At 43.1% G+C, this 18,074-nt stretch overlaps 1 protein-coding gene across 9 annotated transcripts in view; it reads right to left on the reverse strand.

Annotated features, from left to right (window-relative positions):
• plekha5 (pleckstrin homology domain containing, family A member 5) overlaps window positions 1–18,074 on the reverse strand; it is a 217,622-nt gene that overhangs the window by 30,056 nt on the left and 169,492 nt on the right. For all 9 annotated transcript variants that reach the window (XM_037121045.1, XM_037121030.1, XM_037121035.1 and 6 more), the window contains 5 exons: window positions 17,259–17,359; window positions 14,457–14,572; window positions 11,686–12,804; window positions 8,397–8,683; window positions 6,771–7,012 (listed from right to left, as the gene is read on the reverse strand). In XM_037121045.1, the coding sequence (XP_036976940.1) occupies window positions 6,771–7,012; window positions 8,397–8,683; window positions 11,686–12,804; window positions 14,457–14,572; window positions 17,259–17,359 (1,865 nt within the window). The remainder of the gene's footprint in view (window positions 1–6,770; window positions 7,013–8,396; window positions 8,684–11,685; window positions 12,805–14,456; window positions 14,573–17,258; window positions 17,360–18,074) is intronic.

Here is an 18,074-nt window from a genome sequence, read left to right on the forward strand (position 1 = left end):
CTTAAAGCATGGGTTTAAAACTGTTTGTCACATTTACCCTGTCATTTACCCTCACAGCCCTGTGAGTGTAACTCACCTGCTCACTGATACCACCCATTACATTTCAAATGTGTTGATTCAATTTAAAAACAAACAGACTGGAACTTTCACTGTGTATGATATAAAACTGGATATAATAGTCTCAGAAATGTTTTCATAAATGTAAACTGTCAGCCATTTACTGTTACCATCCAACTGCTACCAACTGTTTTCATGACTGAGCTAACCAATTCTTTCTTCTCTATTCTCCATTTTATGCAATAAAGTCACAAATCATGTTGTTCAGGTGAAAAAGGGCAACTCATAGTGTGCATACAGGTTTTGGGGAGTACAACAGCATATGTGAAGTATAAAACCTTTTGAGATGCGACTGTGTAGTCTTTAATCACGCACTCTCACAGTCTTATTCCTTATTAGTTTTATGACAAACTCTCTCAAGAAAAAAACATCAGTCTCTTATAAGTCTATCATCTGCAACTATCTGATTCCATTGCTATACGGATGACACACAAATCCAGGATGTCAATCAATGTCCGCAGGCGTCAAAGGAACCTGATTCCACATGTCCACCTGATTGGAGACACTGCTACTCAGAACCTGATTAAACTGAACTGAGCAAACATACTGTATACTGTATACACATTATGTATTATACTCCAGTGAATTCTCACAATGACAAATTGGTACTGAGAGAAAGAAAAAGAAAAAATGAGCGATTTGTAGTTAATAAGCTGATGCAAGCTGAAGCATTCATAATGTCCTTTAACAGAATCCACTCATATAACCACGAGGAACATGACTGCATCAAAAGGAACATTATTCAAATGAACAATAGGAAACAACGTTGTTGCTTTATCCTGCTATCTATTTGTTACCATCTGCTGTCTTTGTTGAGAACAATGACTGGACTTGTGTAATTACATTTAGCTGTTCAATAATTGTAAAGGCTCTCCTCTGATCAGTCCATTTAATTAAACTGTCTCTCGATAGACTAGACTCAACGTTGTAACACTTTATTTCAACTCATTGTGTCCTAATTTTGTACTTTGGACTTGTGACAGGACGTTTGGACTCTTGGAATCCACTGAAGAGAGGCTCATTCACTGACTGCAATTTCAACTCTGAACCCTGCCCAACTCTCTCTGGAGGCACTCCTGGGGAAATCTGAGGGAACATCTGTGGAATCTTGAGTTCCAGGACTGTTTCCATATCTTTTCAATATGAAGGGGCTGTTATATGCCTAATTTTCTTCCTCTGGATGGAAAGATAAATGAATGAACTGTGAAGGGATCATTTCCAGCTATTTTCTATCTGCGTAAGCTCTTTGATTGAGGGGGTGAATCTATAATCAAAGCTGGGGTTGGTAAGTTGTAAAAACCTCCCCTCAAACCATGAACGATTGCTGTCTCACAACTGCCAAATACTGCCAACAGAGTCCAAGTCCAAGTAGGAAAGAGAGTGTATCTGTACATCGTTTTCATCCCAACTTCTAACTACAAGTAGCTACCTCATGTCTCATTCACCTGAAAGTAAACTCCTTATATCATCATATTGAAGGTAAACAACAAACACGGCATGGCTAGTACTGATAGCTGTCAAGCTAGCTTTGTTAGCATTCAGACACCGTTTTGAAAGTATATTTTGTATTTTGATGTTGTAGCTTATTGTAGCAACTGCTGGCTATGCTAATGTTAGATATATGAAGATTAGTGGTGGTCCTGCTACATGTTTTCTGTTGTTACCCTCAGTGATTCACAGACTTACATGAATATTGCATTGGAGCTTCCATGATATAAATACAGATAAAGGGCTGGTACGTCAAGTCAAAAGCGTGTCAAAAGTGCTCTACCCGCTGTAGCTCAGCGGGTAGAGCAGGTCGACTAGTGATCGAAAGGTCGCTAGTTCAAATCCCGGCTCAGGGCAAGGCTGAGCTGCATGTTGAAGTGTCTTTGAGCAAAATACTGAACCCCACATTGCTCATCAGTGAGGGTCCTGCGATGAGCTGGCGACTTGTCCAGGGAGTACCCTGCCCTCGCCCTGAGACAAGGCTGGGATTGGCTCCAGCAGCAACACCCCGTGACCCCATGGAAAGGGATAAGCGGTTACGGATAATGACATGACATAATAATAATAATATAAATAAATAAATAAATAAATATTTTATATATATATATATATACAGTCATGGAAAAAATTATTAGACCACCCTTGTTTTCTTCAATTTCTTGTTCATTTTAATACCTGGTACCACTAAAGGTATAATACAATGAACACGACAAAAAATGCAGCTGATCACATAATACTTTATGTCCTATTTGACATTCTTAAGCTTAATTGTATTCCCAGGGTATATAAGAGGCCATTTCATGTCATAAGCAGCACTGCACATGCAAAGGCTTAGAGTGGTTTCCTGCTTACATTCAAGCCATAGCACAACTCAGAAGTTGTCAGCTCTCACATAATGCCTAAAACAAAAGAATTATGTGAAGCCACAAAGGCAGCCATCTTGGCACTGCTGGAAATTGGCATGAGTGAGAGACAGGTAGCAAAAAAACTAAAGATCTCCAAGACAGCTGTTCATTACAACAAGAAAAAACAAGCCGAACACGGCACTACCAAATTGCTACCTGGCCGCGGCAGGAAACGTCTCTCTACCCCACGAGATGACCGTGCACTCGTCCGTTCCTGTGTCAGGAATCGTCGTCAGACCTCCAGGGACCTTCAAAATGAGTGGGCACTGTCGAGAAATGTGACTTGTTCGGCAAGGACAGTTCGAAACCGACTTGTTGAAGCTGGTCTGAAGTCACACAGAGCACGGAAGAAGCCCTTCATCAACGAAAGGCACAGGAAGGCCCGGTTACTCTTTGCTAGGGATCACAAGGATTGGACTGTTGATGATTGGGCTAAGGTTCTCTTCAGTGATGAATCCAATTTTGAGTTGATGCCCACTCCAGCTAACTTACTGGTTAGGAAGAGGCCTGGAGAAGCCTACAAACCAGACTGTCTTGCCCCTACAGTAAAACATGGGGGTGGATCAGTGATGATCTGGGGTTGTTTCAGTATGAGTGGAACAGGGCAAATGCAATTGTGTGAAGGGCGAATGAACCAGGTCATGTACAGGGCTACTCTTGAAAACAGTCTTCTTCCATCAGCTGGAAAACTCTTTCCTGCCTCGAATGACTGGATTTTCCAACAAGACAATGCCCCTTGCCACACAGCAAGGTCAGTTAAAGCCTGGATGGAGAACCACAACATTCGCACCATGCCTTGGCCTGCTCAATCACCAGATCTGAATCCGGTTGAAAACCTATGGAAAATCATCAAACTCAAAATGGAGAACCACAAGCCCAAAAACAAAGCAAATTTGTTTGAATTTGTGCAACAGGAATGGGCTGCTGTGACAGCAGAACAATGTCAGAAGCTGGTGGAGAGCATGCCAAGACGCATGGCTTCAGTCATCAAAAACAATGGTTACGCAATCAAGTACTAACTCCTGTGTGTATCATGTGTTTAAAGCAAACAGAAAAGAAAACATGGAATGCTTAAAAGCAGTGTTTTTGGCAGTACAGTGCCATAGCTATTGATGTAAGAACTTAAGTGATTTTGGTTACTATCAAGAAAACCATGGAAAATGGCTAGATATCAGCTCTTAAATTAAACTCTTACGAGCTATTTTTGTTGTTATCATTATATTTGTCCAAACAAATGTACCTTTAGTTGAACCAGGCATTAAAATGAACAGGACCGCCCAAGCTATACAGCAACACAGGCAATACAAGAACCCAACAAATTGAGAGCAGGAGAACTCAAATGAAGTGCAGAGATAGCAGGAATGTTTTTCCATCATAGTGCTTGTTTCCATCCGTGCTATATGCGCACGCACACACACCCACACACACACACACACACACGCAAACAATAATCCGCAATGAGAGAGGGAGAGAGAGGTCCACATTCGCGCAGCAGCGCACATACGCACACAAATAAGCCGCAATTGAGAGAGAGAGGGGAGAGAGGGGGGGGGGGGTGTGACTCACAATCAATGAGAGACGTGAGCCTGGTGCGACGCACACAACCGGCCTATCCTGGCAGGGATGGATGAGAGGCAGACACGGAGCTCCTGGTCCACAGTCCTCAGTCGCTCCCTGTACTTGTTCTTGATGTATGTCAGGCTTGAAAAGCTCAGTTCGCACAGATAAGTTGTGGAGAAGGGAAGCAAAATAGCAACAGCGCTACTGGAAGCCACTGGATACTCTTTTTCCACTGATATCCAAAACCTGTCCAATTCCATGTCACCAAATCTCATTTTCAATGTGCGGTCTTCCCTGATCTCCATCAGTTGCTCCTGTGTTGGCAGTGGCCAGTCCGTTGCGCTCTCCAGTGCGCGTGAACTCCATGGATCACGGACCCAGTCAAACTGTGCATAACACTCCGATGGAAAATAATGATTAAATCGCTCGTCAAGAGATTTCAGATGCTGGGCTATGAGGTCAGAAAGCGTGCTGCTGTTTACATGCACATTGCACAGGGGAAACATATCCAGCCTGCCTTGTTCCACAAAGGAACGCCAGAGTGTGAGCTTAGATCTGAAGCCACGCAGTTTGTCAGATGAGGAGAGGAGGTTTTCTTCTTTGCCTTGCATTTTAATGTTCAGCTCATTGAGGTGCTTGAAGATGTCAGCCAAATACGCGAGTTTTACGCACCATTGCTCATCTGCGAGCAGCTCTGCATATGCAGATTTCTCTTCTGTCAAGAAGACTCTGAGTTCTTCTCTTAACTCGTACAATCGGCCCAAAACCTTCCCCCGTGACAGCCAGCGGACTGCCGTGTGTAGCAACAAGCTCTGATGCTCTGCCCCCATTTCCTCGCACAGAATCGAAAACAGGCGGCTCTTTAACGGGCGCGCTTTTATGAAATTAACAATGTCCACTGCTCTGTCAAGTACGTCCGAAAGTTCTTTTGGGAGCGTCTTTGCAGCAAGTGCCTCTCTGTGAAGGAAGCAGTGGGTTGTGCGGATGGCAGGGTTTTGCTGTTTGGCCCTGCTAATGAAACCTTTGGCACAGCCCGTCATAGCAGCCGCACCATCCGTACAGATACTAATACAGTTATTCCAACTCAATCCTCCCTTTTCAAGATACTCAGTTGTCACACGATAAATTTCTTCTCCTGTCGTTTTGTTTGGCAGCGGTTTGCAGAATAAAAAATTCTCTCTAATACGGTCCCCATCCACAAACCGAACATTTGCCAAGAGCTGAGCGTGCCCACTCACGTCTGTTGACTCATCAAGTTGTAAAGAAAAATGTCCACTTGTCTTGATTTTCCCCAAAACGGCAGCTTCAATATCCACAGACATGTCATTGATTCGCCTCCCTATTGTACAATCCGACAGCAGGACCTTTGAAATTTCTTTTGCAGCTTGAGGCCCTAGCATTTTGTTTACTATTGCTGTACATGCTGGCATAATTACAGTCTCTGCAATAGTGTGGGGCGTCTTTGTTTTAGCTACTATTTCAGCTACGAGGTAGCTAGCTTCCAGTGCCTTCTCCAAGACTTTTGCAGATTTAATCATCATTTGTTCTTGACGGCTGTGTTGACTTTTCATTCGAACAAAATATTCAGCATCCTTGTCAGCAAGTGATGGATGATTAGTGGTCAGGTGTCTTTTAAGTTTGCTCGGAACCATCCCTTGGTTTGACAGTTTCATCCCACATATTAGACACAAAGGGAGAGGGCATGCTTCATCCCCAGTACTGATGAAGCCAAGTTTGAGGTAATTGTCGTTGTATGTTCTCTTTTTAGCCTTATCTACCTTTGCGACCTTTGGTGCAGACTCAGAGCTGGTGGACGAAGGCTCGCATGAAGTAGTAGGCTGAGGCTCCATTTCACAGTCAATCATGTCTGGTTCTTGTGGGGCTTTTCTTTTTAAAAAACGATCCATGGTGCTTGTTCCTTGCTCTTTGTGAAATGTATTTTCGCGGTTAAATTATAAAACAATGTGCTGTGTGCTGCGCTATCACGCTGACACCGGTGGGGACGTCACGTTACGTGAGACAGATTTTTATGGTTCATTTTATATATTGTTTATCTAAAATGACTTTACAATTTTATTAATCCATTCATATGTAAGAAAGAATGTATTTATGTATTCAAATATATTCATATATGTCATATGAAATTTGATTTTTTTTTTTTTTTTTTAAGAATTTTTTTTTTTTTTTTTTAAATACAGAATACGTAATTTTTTGGCGGCACCCCTGACACAGTCACGGGGCACCCCAGGGTGCCGCGGCACCCACTTTGAGAAAGGCTGGTTTAAAGCAAACAGAAAAGAAAACATGGAATGCTTAAAAGCAGTGTTTTTGGCAGTACAGTGCCATAGCTATTGATGTAAGAACTTAAGTGATTTTGGTTACTATCAAGAAAACCATGGAAAATGGCTAGATATCAGCTCTTAAATTAAACTCTTACGAGCTATTTTTGTTGTTATCATTATATTTGTCCAAACAAATGTACCTTTAGTTGAACCAGGCATTAAAATGAACAAGAAATTGAAGAAAACAAGGGTGGTCTAATAATTTTTTCCATGACTGTATATACACATACATATATATATATATATATATATATATATATATGTATATATATATATATATATACACACACACACACACACACAGATATATATATATATATATATATATATATATATACTCCAGTGTCACGCCCTCTACCTTGGCAAGGTGTGTCTTGTGCCGATGGTCCAGCGTCACGTCCCCCCTGAAGACGGGTGAGGACACCTCAGAGTGGGGGCTGTTGGGATTGTGTGGTGCCACCTGCTGGCGGGGAGGAGAGAAGGTGCTGTAGAGAGCCAGAGAGCCGTGAGATGGCGAGGTAGGGATGGAGTGCGTCACGGCGTGTTCAGAGATGTTGCCCATGGTCTTTGTGCTGGGGAGGGTGCCGTAATGACTCACAGCTGAAAGACCAACAGGAGGAGAAAAGACAGTCACACTGGGTTCAGAAAACTTTTCGTTCCATAGAGGTCGGGCATTTGAAAGAACACCAAAAATGTCCTTAAAAGTGTATGATATAATATGTTATTATAGAGCACTTAGCCAGCACAAAGCCATGCCTAACACTCCTTAGGCTGAAATGTTTTGAAATGGGAAAGTATTGATAACAGCAGACATTCTGCAAAATCAATATATACCGAACAAACTGAATATTAGAAACAATATTCTAACTGGACAAAGGGAGCTTCAACACCTCATGAGGAAAGTCTGTTTTTTCATGTGTACAGTGTATATAGTTTAACATCAGACCCCTAATTAATCCCTTGAATTGTACATAAAACACCATTGATTATTAAACCTTGGGAATGTTGCAACACTGAAAAGGCTCAGATAAGAAGAGGCTCAGCCCAGGCTTCGAACATGCCACCACCATGTGACCTGTCACTCTCCATCTGTCCTATGTAATAAACCCATAGAAAAAAGATGGAGAGTAGACGGATGCAAGGTGGTGGCACACTTGTGAGAATCTGTTCTTTGTGATACTTTCATTATAATCAGTTGTTGAAAATACAGAGTAGCATATCATTACAGGAATGTTAAATGACTTACCCTGATAACATTAATAACATCAAAGCTATGACACATGGATGTAGAGTATTTTAATATATTGATGAAAAAAAGACAATTACAAATATACAATGTGGATTTTACAACCCTGACTCTTAGTCCCCACTTGTGTTTAAAAGCTGGCCTCGTTGGTTGCTATACATCCACTGAGATAAATTAAAAGAGTGTATTCCTTTATAGTGAGATGATGTAAGACATACAATGGCTTTTAATGGCTTTGGGCAGATGTAACAAAATTAAACCTTCATGGTTAAAAAATTCACAACACAGAGTGCAACAATGGCTGCTGAATGTAGTGGCGAGCACAGCTAGGATCACATCGGCTGCTGTTGCTGGTTAGTTCACTGCCAATGTACACAACGGTGTTGTGGTTGTTTGTGTGAATAAAGCTGTGGTCAAAAATACACAAACAATCACAAATGATTCAGTTCACTTTCTGTGCTAAGACAGAGTTAGCCTAGCTGGGGAGCTTTAGTTAGCTTTATAGTTTGGAGCTACTTTCATGGTCCATTAACCAGGCTTTACTCAGATGTTGATGGCCAGGCCCTCTTCACAAACCTTTGGGTGACGTCACAGAGTGTCTGGAAGGGTCTTTAGAGGCTTTATCAGCTGGATGCCTAGCTCTCTGAGCTAACTGGAGGCTAAATTTTCACTTGAAACTACTGAACACTACAGCTCTTAGTCATGAAGTAGTATTGTATCATTGTGTGGTATGTGTACCTGTTGGCTGAGCCAGACTTTGACGGGAGAAGGCCTGCCTCTGCTGCCACTCGTACAGCTGCCACATGGTGTCGTCCCGCATCGACCTCCTCTTCTCGGCAGTGGTAACGGTGGTGGTGGAGGCAGGACGGAGGGCACGATCATACACAGAGCCCGCCACGCTGCAGATGCTGTCGGGCCTCATCATGCTGTTGCGTGGCAACGTGCGATAGCCCTCTGGGTAGCGGGGCACAATCTGAGCACGGTGGCTTGGCATGTTTCTGGGTAAGGTCTGGTAGGATGTAATACTGGGAGTGGAAACAGACAAAGTGATGAGAAATGACTCGCCGCAGATTTCACAGAGAAAGTCTAGCACCTGTTTCCATGGACAATACTGAATAATCTGTTTGAATTGCAGCCAATTACTGAGCAGAGGAAACCAACATTTAGTTCCTAAATCACAGATATAGAACAAATGAGACATAAACAGTCACAGGATCCAGACCACATTCCTGTACTGCTCGATGGGTCAGGTACAAAATTCTTGGGCAGCAGAGATTATGTAAATTGTGTTTAGAGATGCAGGAAGACAGCAGCAGAATCAACTGAACTTTGCAAAAGCTAATACATGTGCAGATCACTGCATACATGAATGAATGAGTGATTCATCATAGCAGTCAGTGACTTCTGAACACTGCAGTGGTGAGACCTCCCTCTGTAGCAGCAGGAGCTGAGCTGAGCAGCAAACATGTCTGCTGAGATTTTAATGTTAGAAAGTCATTTGCTTCCTTTGCACCATTCAAGATATCAGCAGCAGCTTTCGATATTAAACTCATGGGCTTGTGATTTGCTTGACATTTAGGCCTCACTCAGTTACGTTTAGCAAGCACATACATTTACCTAGTTCAGTGAAGAACACTGGATAGAAACAAGGGCTGAATGAATGCATCTCATGAAATACATTCGACACAAGCACCTGCACTCACTGTTATTCAGCAGCCAGTGATCAGTGCCTTTAATCAGGGAGTACTGAATAGGAACCAGATTAAATATCTGTATGTATGAGCCTTGACATGTATGCTGTGCTCGACTGGCTTTAATTATCCAACCACTTTCATGAACAGAACTTTGCTTCACTTTCACTTTGGCTTCGACCTGGGAGCATGAAGTAATGAGTACGTCGTTATCATTACAGCCATTAGCAGCTAATCATAAAACGGGTGCCTTGATTCATTAGGACTGGCTTTGACCTTATAAGTCCACAGGCAAATGTATTACGGCCGTTGTCACTCTGACTGCCCATCACCATCTGTCACCTGGATGGGTAGAGCAGCACAGACTTTGTTCATCTTATTTAACCTTTACATTCACCAAATAGACAAGCTAATACCCTTGTCTGCAAGGACTGAGGGACCATATAATGACTGCACATGTTTTAGCTAACTTTGAAAAAAGTTTCAAAAGGTTAATTCAATAGTCATTTTTAAAACACCAGAAGGAATTATATATTGTGGCGTCGATCATGAATTGAAGAGTCTCAGTCTGGGGAGTGAAGCTTCTGCTCAGTGTTCTGGTGGAACTGCAGCAGAAACTTATGTACATCTCACTTCGGTGATGTCACCGATGCTCTGTAGATGGTACCGGTGACGTTCTGCTGGATTTAATCAGCCGCCGTGAAGCCTTCTTGTCCAGGGCTGTGATGAACCAAGTCAGTTTGTGATGTTACCTGTCAGGATGGTTTCTATGGCTCCTCTGTAAAAGTTGACCACAATCTCTAGAATTCATCCTTCTTACATGTCCATATAAAGCAGAGTCCACTCTGTGATTTTGAAAGAGCCTTGATCCATTTGTAAAAAATATTTCTAATAATTCCTTGTTTGACAATCTAAATGGTGTATGTGGTGATTTAGTGAGAATGGTGAGAATGCAAATATAAAGTGATTGCTTTCTGATCCGTTCTCATATGAAACACAAGTAGCGTGTCACTTTAATCCAAAACACAATATCAGAAAGTATAGTACTGCCAATAAGTCGCCCAGGGGAATGGTCCTCCTTTTCAGGCCTTTGAAGGGGACATCAACAATGACTAAAGCTGAATGCTCTCCAAATGTTTGGGAACACTCTGTAAATGAGAACATCAGAGTTAGCCAGATTATGAATTCATCTCCAGCATTTATTAGTGACTAATTTGGATACACAAGTCCACCGACTCTATGGGCACCTCTGCTAACTTAAAATTACATGACTGTTAACAGAAGCAGGACTCTGTGTTAACCACATAACAAACAGTCCGACAAGAAAGTTTCTCCATCTCCCTCCTTTGCACCGAGTGCTGATAAAAATGACAAATGTGGCTCGGCAGCCCTCAGCTTACTCTGTTCTCATTATGGTCTGATTTCCATGACTTATTCATGGCAGCAGAAGGAGAGGAGCAGCGCTGAGAGGAAAGTTAGCATTGCTGCTCTGCACTTCTGTTCCGCTGCGTTCCTCAGCACAGCCGGCTAAATGCCGGCTAAACGCTGGCGCTCCCAACTGAGATACACATCTGTGGTGACACAAAAAGCTTTAAGCTCCCTTCAGTTGGCAAGGTCAGTGCAAGGAAAGAGTAGAGTAGGAAACACACTGGGCGAGGGGGCAAGATGTAATGACAGTGTTGAAAAAAGACCTGTCCGGTTGAAAGGTCGCCTTTAGATTGTCATGAAGAGAGAAGGTGCATATTGGCTGCCAATGACAGTGTGTAAGGCTGAAATGGCAGTGAAAGTGCATTGTGCTTTAAACACATTACTGTTTGAGTTACAAAGATAACATCATACACACACAAACATAAATCGAGTTCATGCATTTTTGCTGCCACAATATAAAGCAGCTCCACTATGCAAAGCCAATCTTTTCTCAAAGTCAGAGTGGATGTGGGTGTTCTGACAACAATATCTGATTTGTGACATACAGCACAGTACATTTAGAAGTGCGGGTGCTCATTTTGTCCTGTTTCTGTATCACAGCAGCACATAAAGCTCACTATACACAGCAAAATGCTACCAACTCTGCAAATGTGTGTTACAACTTGAATGCAATGGTTTGTCCCTAATTATGATGTTGATGCATTGCAATGAAGCAATGATCACATAGATAATAGAAATCATGTCATTACAACAGGCTACAGATGATCCTCCTGAAACAGCAGTCAGCTCTGATCACGTGAAATTATGTGACCTTATTTACAAAAAGTGCTCATTTCGACATTCCATAACACAAATGGTACCAACAAATGACAGTACAATTAAGACAACACACACACACTCAGTTTTACCTTCTGGTATCATCGTCCAGTCCTCTCCTGTGTGTGCGGACCCAGTGCTCCAGCTGCTGCATAGAGTTGGTCCTGGACAGGCCACTCTGGGGCTCCTGGACTGGAACATGGGACTTGCCTGGACCCCCAGCCAGGCTGGCGTCCACCTCCGCTGGGGTGCAGTCCCCGGTTTGCTCCCCTGCCGTGGATCCCGAGCCGTTGACCTGCGTGGGCTTTTGGACACTGAGGTTGGCCTGTCCCTGGCGAGATGCAGACACTGCTGCTGCGATGGCGGCCGCTTGAGCTGGCTGCAGTTTGATGCTGCTGATTTTAGTCAGAGTCCGCTCTGCACTGGGCTCTCTCTGGAAGCCATATTTATCCCCACAGCGGACCGTAGCATACTTCTCTACGTCTCTGAGAGAAGCATATTTGTCCCCCTCTCGTAGCGTGCTGTATTTCTTCACTTCCTTCAGAGTGCCGTATTTGTCCACAACTTGTATGGTCCCGTATTTATTCTCAGTCTCCCTCATGGTGCTGTATCTCTCTGTCTCTCTTAACGACAGTTGTCTCTTCACCTCCTTCTGAGGGACATACTTCTGTCCATCCTTCTGGAGCATGTGTCTGTCTCCTACTTTCTGCAGTGCATACTTTTCTCCATCCTTTGCGAGCAGGTACTTCTCTCCTTCTTTAGACGGAGCGTATTTGTCCTCCGTTGGCGTCACAGTGTACTTTTCATCCACTTTCTGTACAGCGTACTTCTCCAGATCCCTGTGAATGGCACACACCTCTCCGTCTTTCTGCAGTGAGGATTTCTCCCCGTCCTTCCGCAGCAGGTACTTCTCTCCATCCTTGTGGAGGAGATACCGCTCTCCATCCTTCTGAACTGTGTAGCTCACACCATCTTTCTTTAGGGAGTACCTCTCCCCATCTCTCTGTAAGGTGTAGTACTCACGCTCCCTCTGGCCGTTGTGTTTCTCGACCTCTTTTTGCCGTTTGTCATCAACTCGAGACAGAGAGTGTTGCCGCACAGGCTCGCGGTTGCGCTCGTTGTTCTGGATCTCGGGCCGGGTTAGGACTCTGTGGTTCACTAAATTGTTCAGCTCCTGAGGTGTCCGCTGGTCCACTTTCAGCTTGTCCAGTCTGTGATGAAAGGAAGGAAGGAATTTGACAAAGTATGAAGGAAAAGAGAATTCAAAGACACCTTAAGTTTTAGAAGTCCTTGTTTGTTCTGACAGCCCTTCTAACTCTGTCACAGCTCCTTTCTGGCTCTTCACTTCTTACAACTTTCTGATCTCAGCCAGAAACCCCTGACAGTGCAGGACTGAAGGAAAAGGGCTCAGTGGGTATCGGATTAAAGACAGTGAGAGATTATGGCCACAAAGGTTCAAGGCACAGGCTGACTATCCCGTCACACAGATTTGATGTGTTGGCATGTGTTGTGTGACTTCACTACAACACAGAAACAAGCGGTCAGACAACCAGATTAGTTGTAAACAAATCATGAAGACCGTAGTAATGATAAGTATGCTATTGGTTCTGCTAACATATCAGAAATTTAAAAAATTGTCTGTGTTGCATTTCACGGTTCCTGATCCACAAGAGACCTTCACATCTCTCCCTTCTAGTGTCAGTAAACACATACAGGTGGAAAATGCACCGTTTTCACTTCATTTCTCATTGCAACCACCACCTCATGTGTGCTAGCAGCATGGAGCCCACACTGAGTTAATGCAATAATAAGCATGGGTTACTGAATGAACATAACTATTACCCAGCTGACTGTGTAGCTATAAATATGTCCATAAATGCAATCTGAAATGGACAGAGTGGTCAGAGTGTCCCCTAGGTGGTCGATGCAGATTGTTGGCTAACGCTACCCGCTGTCAGCATTAGCTCGGCAGGGTTGGAAGTTGCTAAGTTACTAGCCAACGACAAGCCAATTGAAAGGTGAAAAACAAGGAAATGACATTAAATAAATTTAACAACTTAATGTACCAACGTACTGAGTTATTTTTGGTCAGGGTCTATTCAGGAGAACATACATGCAGATTTTGCTCCTTCATAAATGAGAGCTTTTGTAAACTGAGAGATCTGAAGCTCCACAAGACTTTTGTCAGTTAAATGAAAGTAAATGAAGACTATATACATATGTTCTACAAACAGGCAGTGTTAATTCATCTCATCTGTTGTACCCACATGGTTTAATGTGGCTGGTTTGCATGTTTCCTCAGCCTGACCTGGACCCTGACACCTCCATTTTCCAGCAAAATTATTTTATTGATTTCCCAATTTTAAAAGTGATGTAAATTTGAAAAGGTGTTTTCAGTTTCTGTGTGGGAAATGCTAACCCAGAGGCAGGAAGTGAGCGTGCACTTACCACCATCACTCTTCACTAAACCGGTCCCAAGAAGCTTTAGTGGTGTCAATTTCAGTTTCAGTTTTTTTTTGATACATTTTTTTTAAAACTTCCTATGAATTTAAGACAAGAGAAGTTGTTTTATTTCCCCATCCTCGTATTTATTCTCTGAATGTGTGATGTGTGGGCAGGGGCATTGGGGGAAGGCCATTTGCCCCCACCAAAGAAAATCTCTTTTACACAGCCTAATTTGTCTAAGCAGGTATGGATATTGTTATAGATATTGATGCTTATTGTTCATTGGGCTGATAAGTGTGACCATGTGATGTGCAAACAATCCTTTTGTATGATATGGAGGAGACTGTGGTGACTATGTCTTAGATTTCAATTACACCCCTGGTATCTGTGTGGGTGGGTTCCTTTGAGGAGTACAGACCTTCTGGTTGGTTCAGAGTGTACCAGGGCAGCATCAGTCATGACTTTCATCCAGGACTCCATCTCTTTGGCTGTGTCAGTGCAGAAATAATACGTCCGCATGTTGGGGTGAGTGGCCTGGCAGTGTGAGAGAGAGATACATGGGAAGAGGAGGAGGAGACACAGATGAACAGAGAGGGAGGAAGAAGAGGAGGAGGAGATAAAACAGCGGTGTGAGAAACAGTGCTGGATGGTGACCTTGAGATGGCAGCAGGGAGCCTGTACATCACTCCTGTTGGCAGAGCAGTGTGTTAGTGTGTGCAGTATGTGTGTGTGTGTGTGTGAGTGTGTGTGTGTGCGTGTGTGTGTGTGTGTGTGTGTGTGTGCTCCCCGTGTGTTTTTCCTCAAGTGTGAAAACACCTACGTGTGAAAGTCTTCAAGGTTCCACTGTGTGTCTTGGCATCAGTAAAGCAGCATAAATAAAAATGACAGCGATGTGTTCCGCTAACAGCTTCCACTGTGTGTGCTGTACATGTTGCATTCTGAGGCTCTGTGCAGCAGCTGCAGTCTGCAAGTCCTCGCTTTGAACTAGATTTCATGTAAACACAGTAAATAGCCACCCTGAAACAACAGATTCTGAGATGAGAAGATGGATATCACTCCCAGATATCTATAATAAGTGGAGTCAAGACATTGTTAGCCTAGCTTAGCATTAAGACTAGAGGCAGGGGGAAACAGTTAGCCCGACTCTGTCCAAAGTCTAAAACTGCACCTACAAGCAACTTCACAGCTCACTGCTCACCTAGTTCTCCCTTCCTAAACTCAAAAATATAAAAATAACATTTTTTTGCTTTCAGGGTGAGTTATATGATGGAGCTATTCTTTGGCACCGTTAATGTGCATGCACACCATCCCAAAGTCAGATTTGATACATTCCTGCACAGAGACCAAAATCCAAACCCGTCTTCACTGACCTGCCTGACAACTCTGAGATTCCTCACAAGACAGTTTCAGCATGTGATGACAAAATGTTTAAATGTTGGTTTGCGTTCGGATAAAACCAATGGGACTGTTCTGTGTTCATTACTGCGTTCAAAGGCACCAGTTTACTCCATCACAACTGTTGGAGAGTTAAAGCTGGTGAGAAACAACCTTCTCCCAAACACCTTTCAGATGTTGCACTGGGGAAAGTATATCCATCTGCAACTAAACCAAATATAAGATTTGTGCTGAGACACAGAGGAGACCAAAAACTACACTTTCATGTTCATAAGCTGCACTGCATACACACAGTGCCATCACTCTAACCATTTTACCAACAGGCTACTCAATAATATAGTTCATAATACCAACATCTATGTGTAAATATATTTTTAGGTGAACACAATTCATAGTTTACCCTCATTGTTACAGGTGTCTGCATGGAGCTCAACGGATGCTAAAAGACAACACCCACCCAGCCACAGTCTGTTCACAAAGGTCTCAAACATATGGTTCTTTTTTTAAACCCTTGCATTTTAAAAAAGTGACATTAAATGTACCTTGATACCCTGGTAGTTGATAAAACACCTATATTTATATTCACGCCTGTCAAATGTCTGTAGTCCTGTTTTGTTTTGATTAATTCATTGATTGGACAACATTATCTGGGGTGAAAGTCACATGTTTTTGTGCTTCAGACATGTAAGTGGGAAGAGGGGAGACAGTTTCTACCCACCTCTGATTCACCGACATAGTAAGTAACTGAGCTGAAACACAGGTAAATCAACGTCTGTGTGTGAAGGTTAGCCGGCAGGGCGGGACAGGAGTGTGTCGGTCTGATGGTGTTCAGTCTGACAGCTAAACAAATCCTTCACTCATCAATTAACAGAGAAATGTCCCAAACTTCCCAACCCACTAAAGCTACGAAGCAGGAAGTGTCTTCAGCTTCTTATATGAGAACAAAATACAGTGGAAGTACAACAAAGTCTGTCTGTCATCATGTCTGTCCTAACAACTCTTCTTCACACTTCCACCTGGAAAACAGCTTCTGTCCTCTTGTGCTGTGATTTTGGGCAAAGCACTTTAACAGAGTCTCCAGTTAACTTCCCCCAGAAAACAACATTCCTCTCCGGACAGGGTCCAGTTTACTAATGGTGATTACGTATGTCTATTAGAGCAACAAACATCTCTTTGTTACTTTCCAGGATGTACGGTGGCTCAGGACTTCAATCACAACACTTTATAACAGCATCCGAACGATTAAAACCAGCCTCATTTTTAGATTGAACACACAGACGTCATGATAGGTACCAATCACGCCTCCTCTGGTTCCACAATGTAGGTATGTTGTACAAAATAAATAAAATACATTGGAGCAGCTTATTGCCACCGCTGCTTGGTTCAGTGTGAACAAACAAAGGCATCTTAAAGGCGAGCCTTCGCTGTGGGAACATTGCTGAATCTCTGTGTGAGAAAGGCTGTAGTGTAGGTTAGTTTCTGGAATTGCTTCACTCTCTCAGCTCTATCTTTCCATTATGTTCACAACTATTTCTCTCAATATTCACCAGAACAACCTCTGACAGAAATCTCTCCTCGGACAGAATGAATGATTGTTTGTGTAAATGGGGCCAGCCTGTTAAAGCTGCTGCGCCTTCTCTCCAGTCGGGGAGGGGGGTGTAGCTTATTAAGTAACTTCCTCCTTCATTTGAGCCCTAAACCATTCTTATTCTGAGCCGTTAGTAGGAAAAAATAATCAATAAGAATTAGAGCATTCAGTGATCATCATTACACAACCAATTAAAGCCTACTGAAGTGGCCTTGAAGCTCCACACTCGTGTTTTACCTTGAAGGCGTATTTCCTGCTGATGTGGTCATCTACCGACAGCATGGAGATGTGAAAACTGGGCAGCAGAATACTTCCCAGGATGCTGTCCTCCTTCTCATCTGCACCAATAAGAAGCATGGAGAAAAAGCCAGATGTCAACAGATTAGAGTGGGACATGCATTCAGAGCCACCACCACCTACATTAAACTGAGTGGAGTCTGAATCTGGCTCAGGTTCAGTGGACGTAATATCAACGAGGATTTATCACTATTACATTAGGTTGTAGATGGATTAAGGGGTTGGACTGCTAACACTAAATATCATCTTTGGCTTGCTTTAGGTTTGGAGGTAATTGAGGAGATGCCTCGTGTCAAGTAGAAGGTGTGGTCACTTGATAAGGAGATGGGCTTGACTGACTCTCAGACTGCAGCAAACAGAAGCACTGCTTTCTGTGCACAGTGTAGTATCTGTGTGTTTCCTACACATCCCGGGTTACTAATTGTTTCTCCTCATGTGAGTTAAGAATGCAGATAGAGTGGGTTCACAGTTCCAGGGGTCAGAGTGGTAACTCTGAGAGTGCTAAAGGTTAGCAGGCGGCAGGCCATGATAAAGTACTAAACCTGAGGTTGGCCCGCATGCCAAATGCTGGGAGATGCTTAAATGTTTATGTTCCCGTAGAAGAGCAGGAAACCCACTTGGGTCATTTTGGGGACAAGACATGAAGTTGAATGCAGCCAAGTTAGATGAGTTTACGAGGGAGACAGGTCAACTCCTCTTTTAGTCCAGTGGATAATTTACCAAAGTGACCAATTAGGAGAAGTGGGTGTGTGCTGG

Source organism: Acanthopagrus latus, chromosome 14, assembly GCF_904848185.1.
Source record: "Acanthopagrus latus isolate v.2019 chromosome 14, fAcaLat1.1, whole genome shotgun sequence".
Classification (NCBI taxonomy): Eukaryota; Metazoa; Chordata; class Actinopteri; order Spariformes; family Sparidae; genus Acanthopagrus; species Acanthopagrus latus.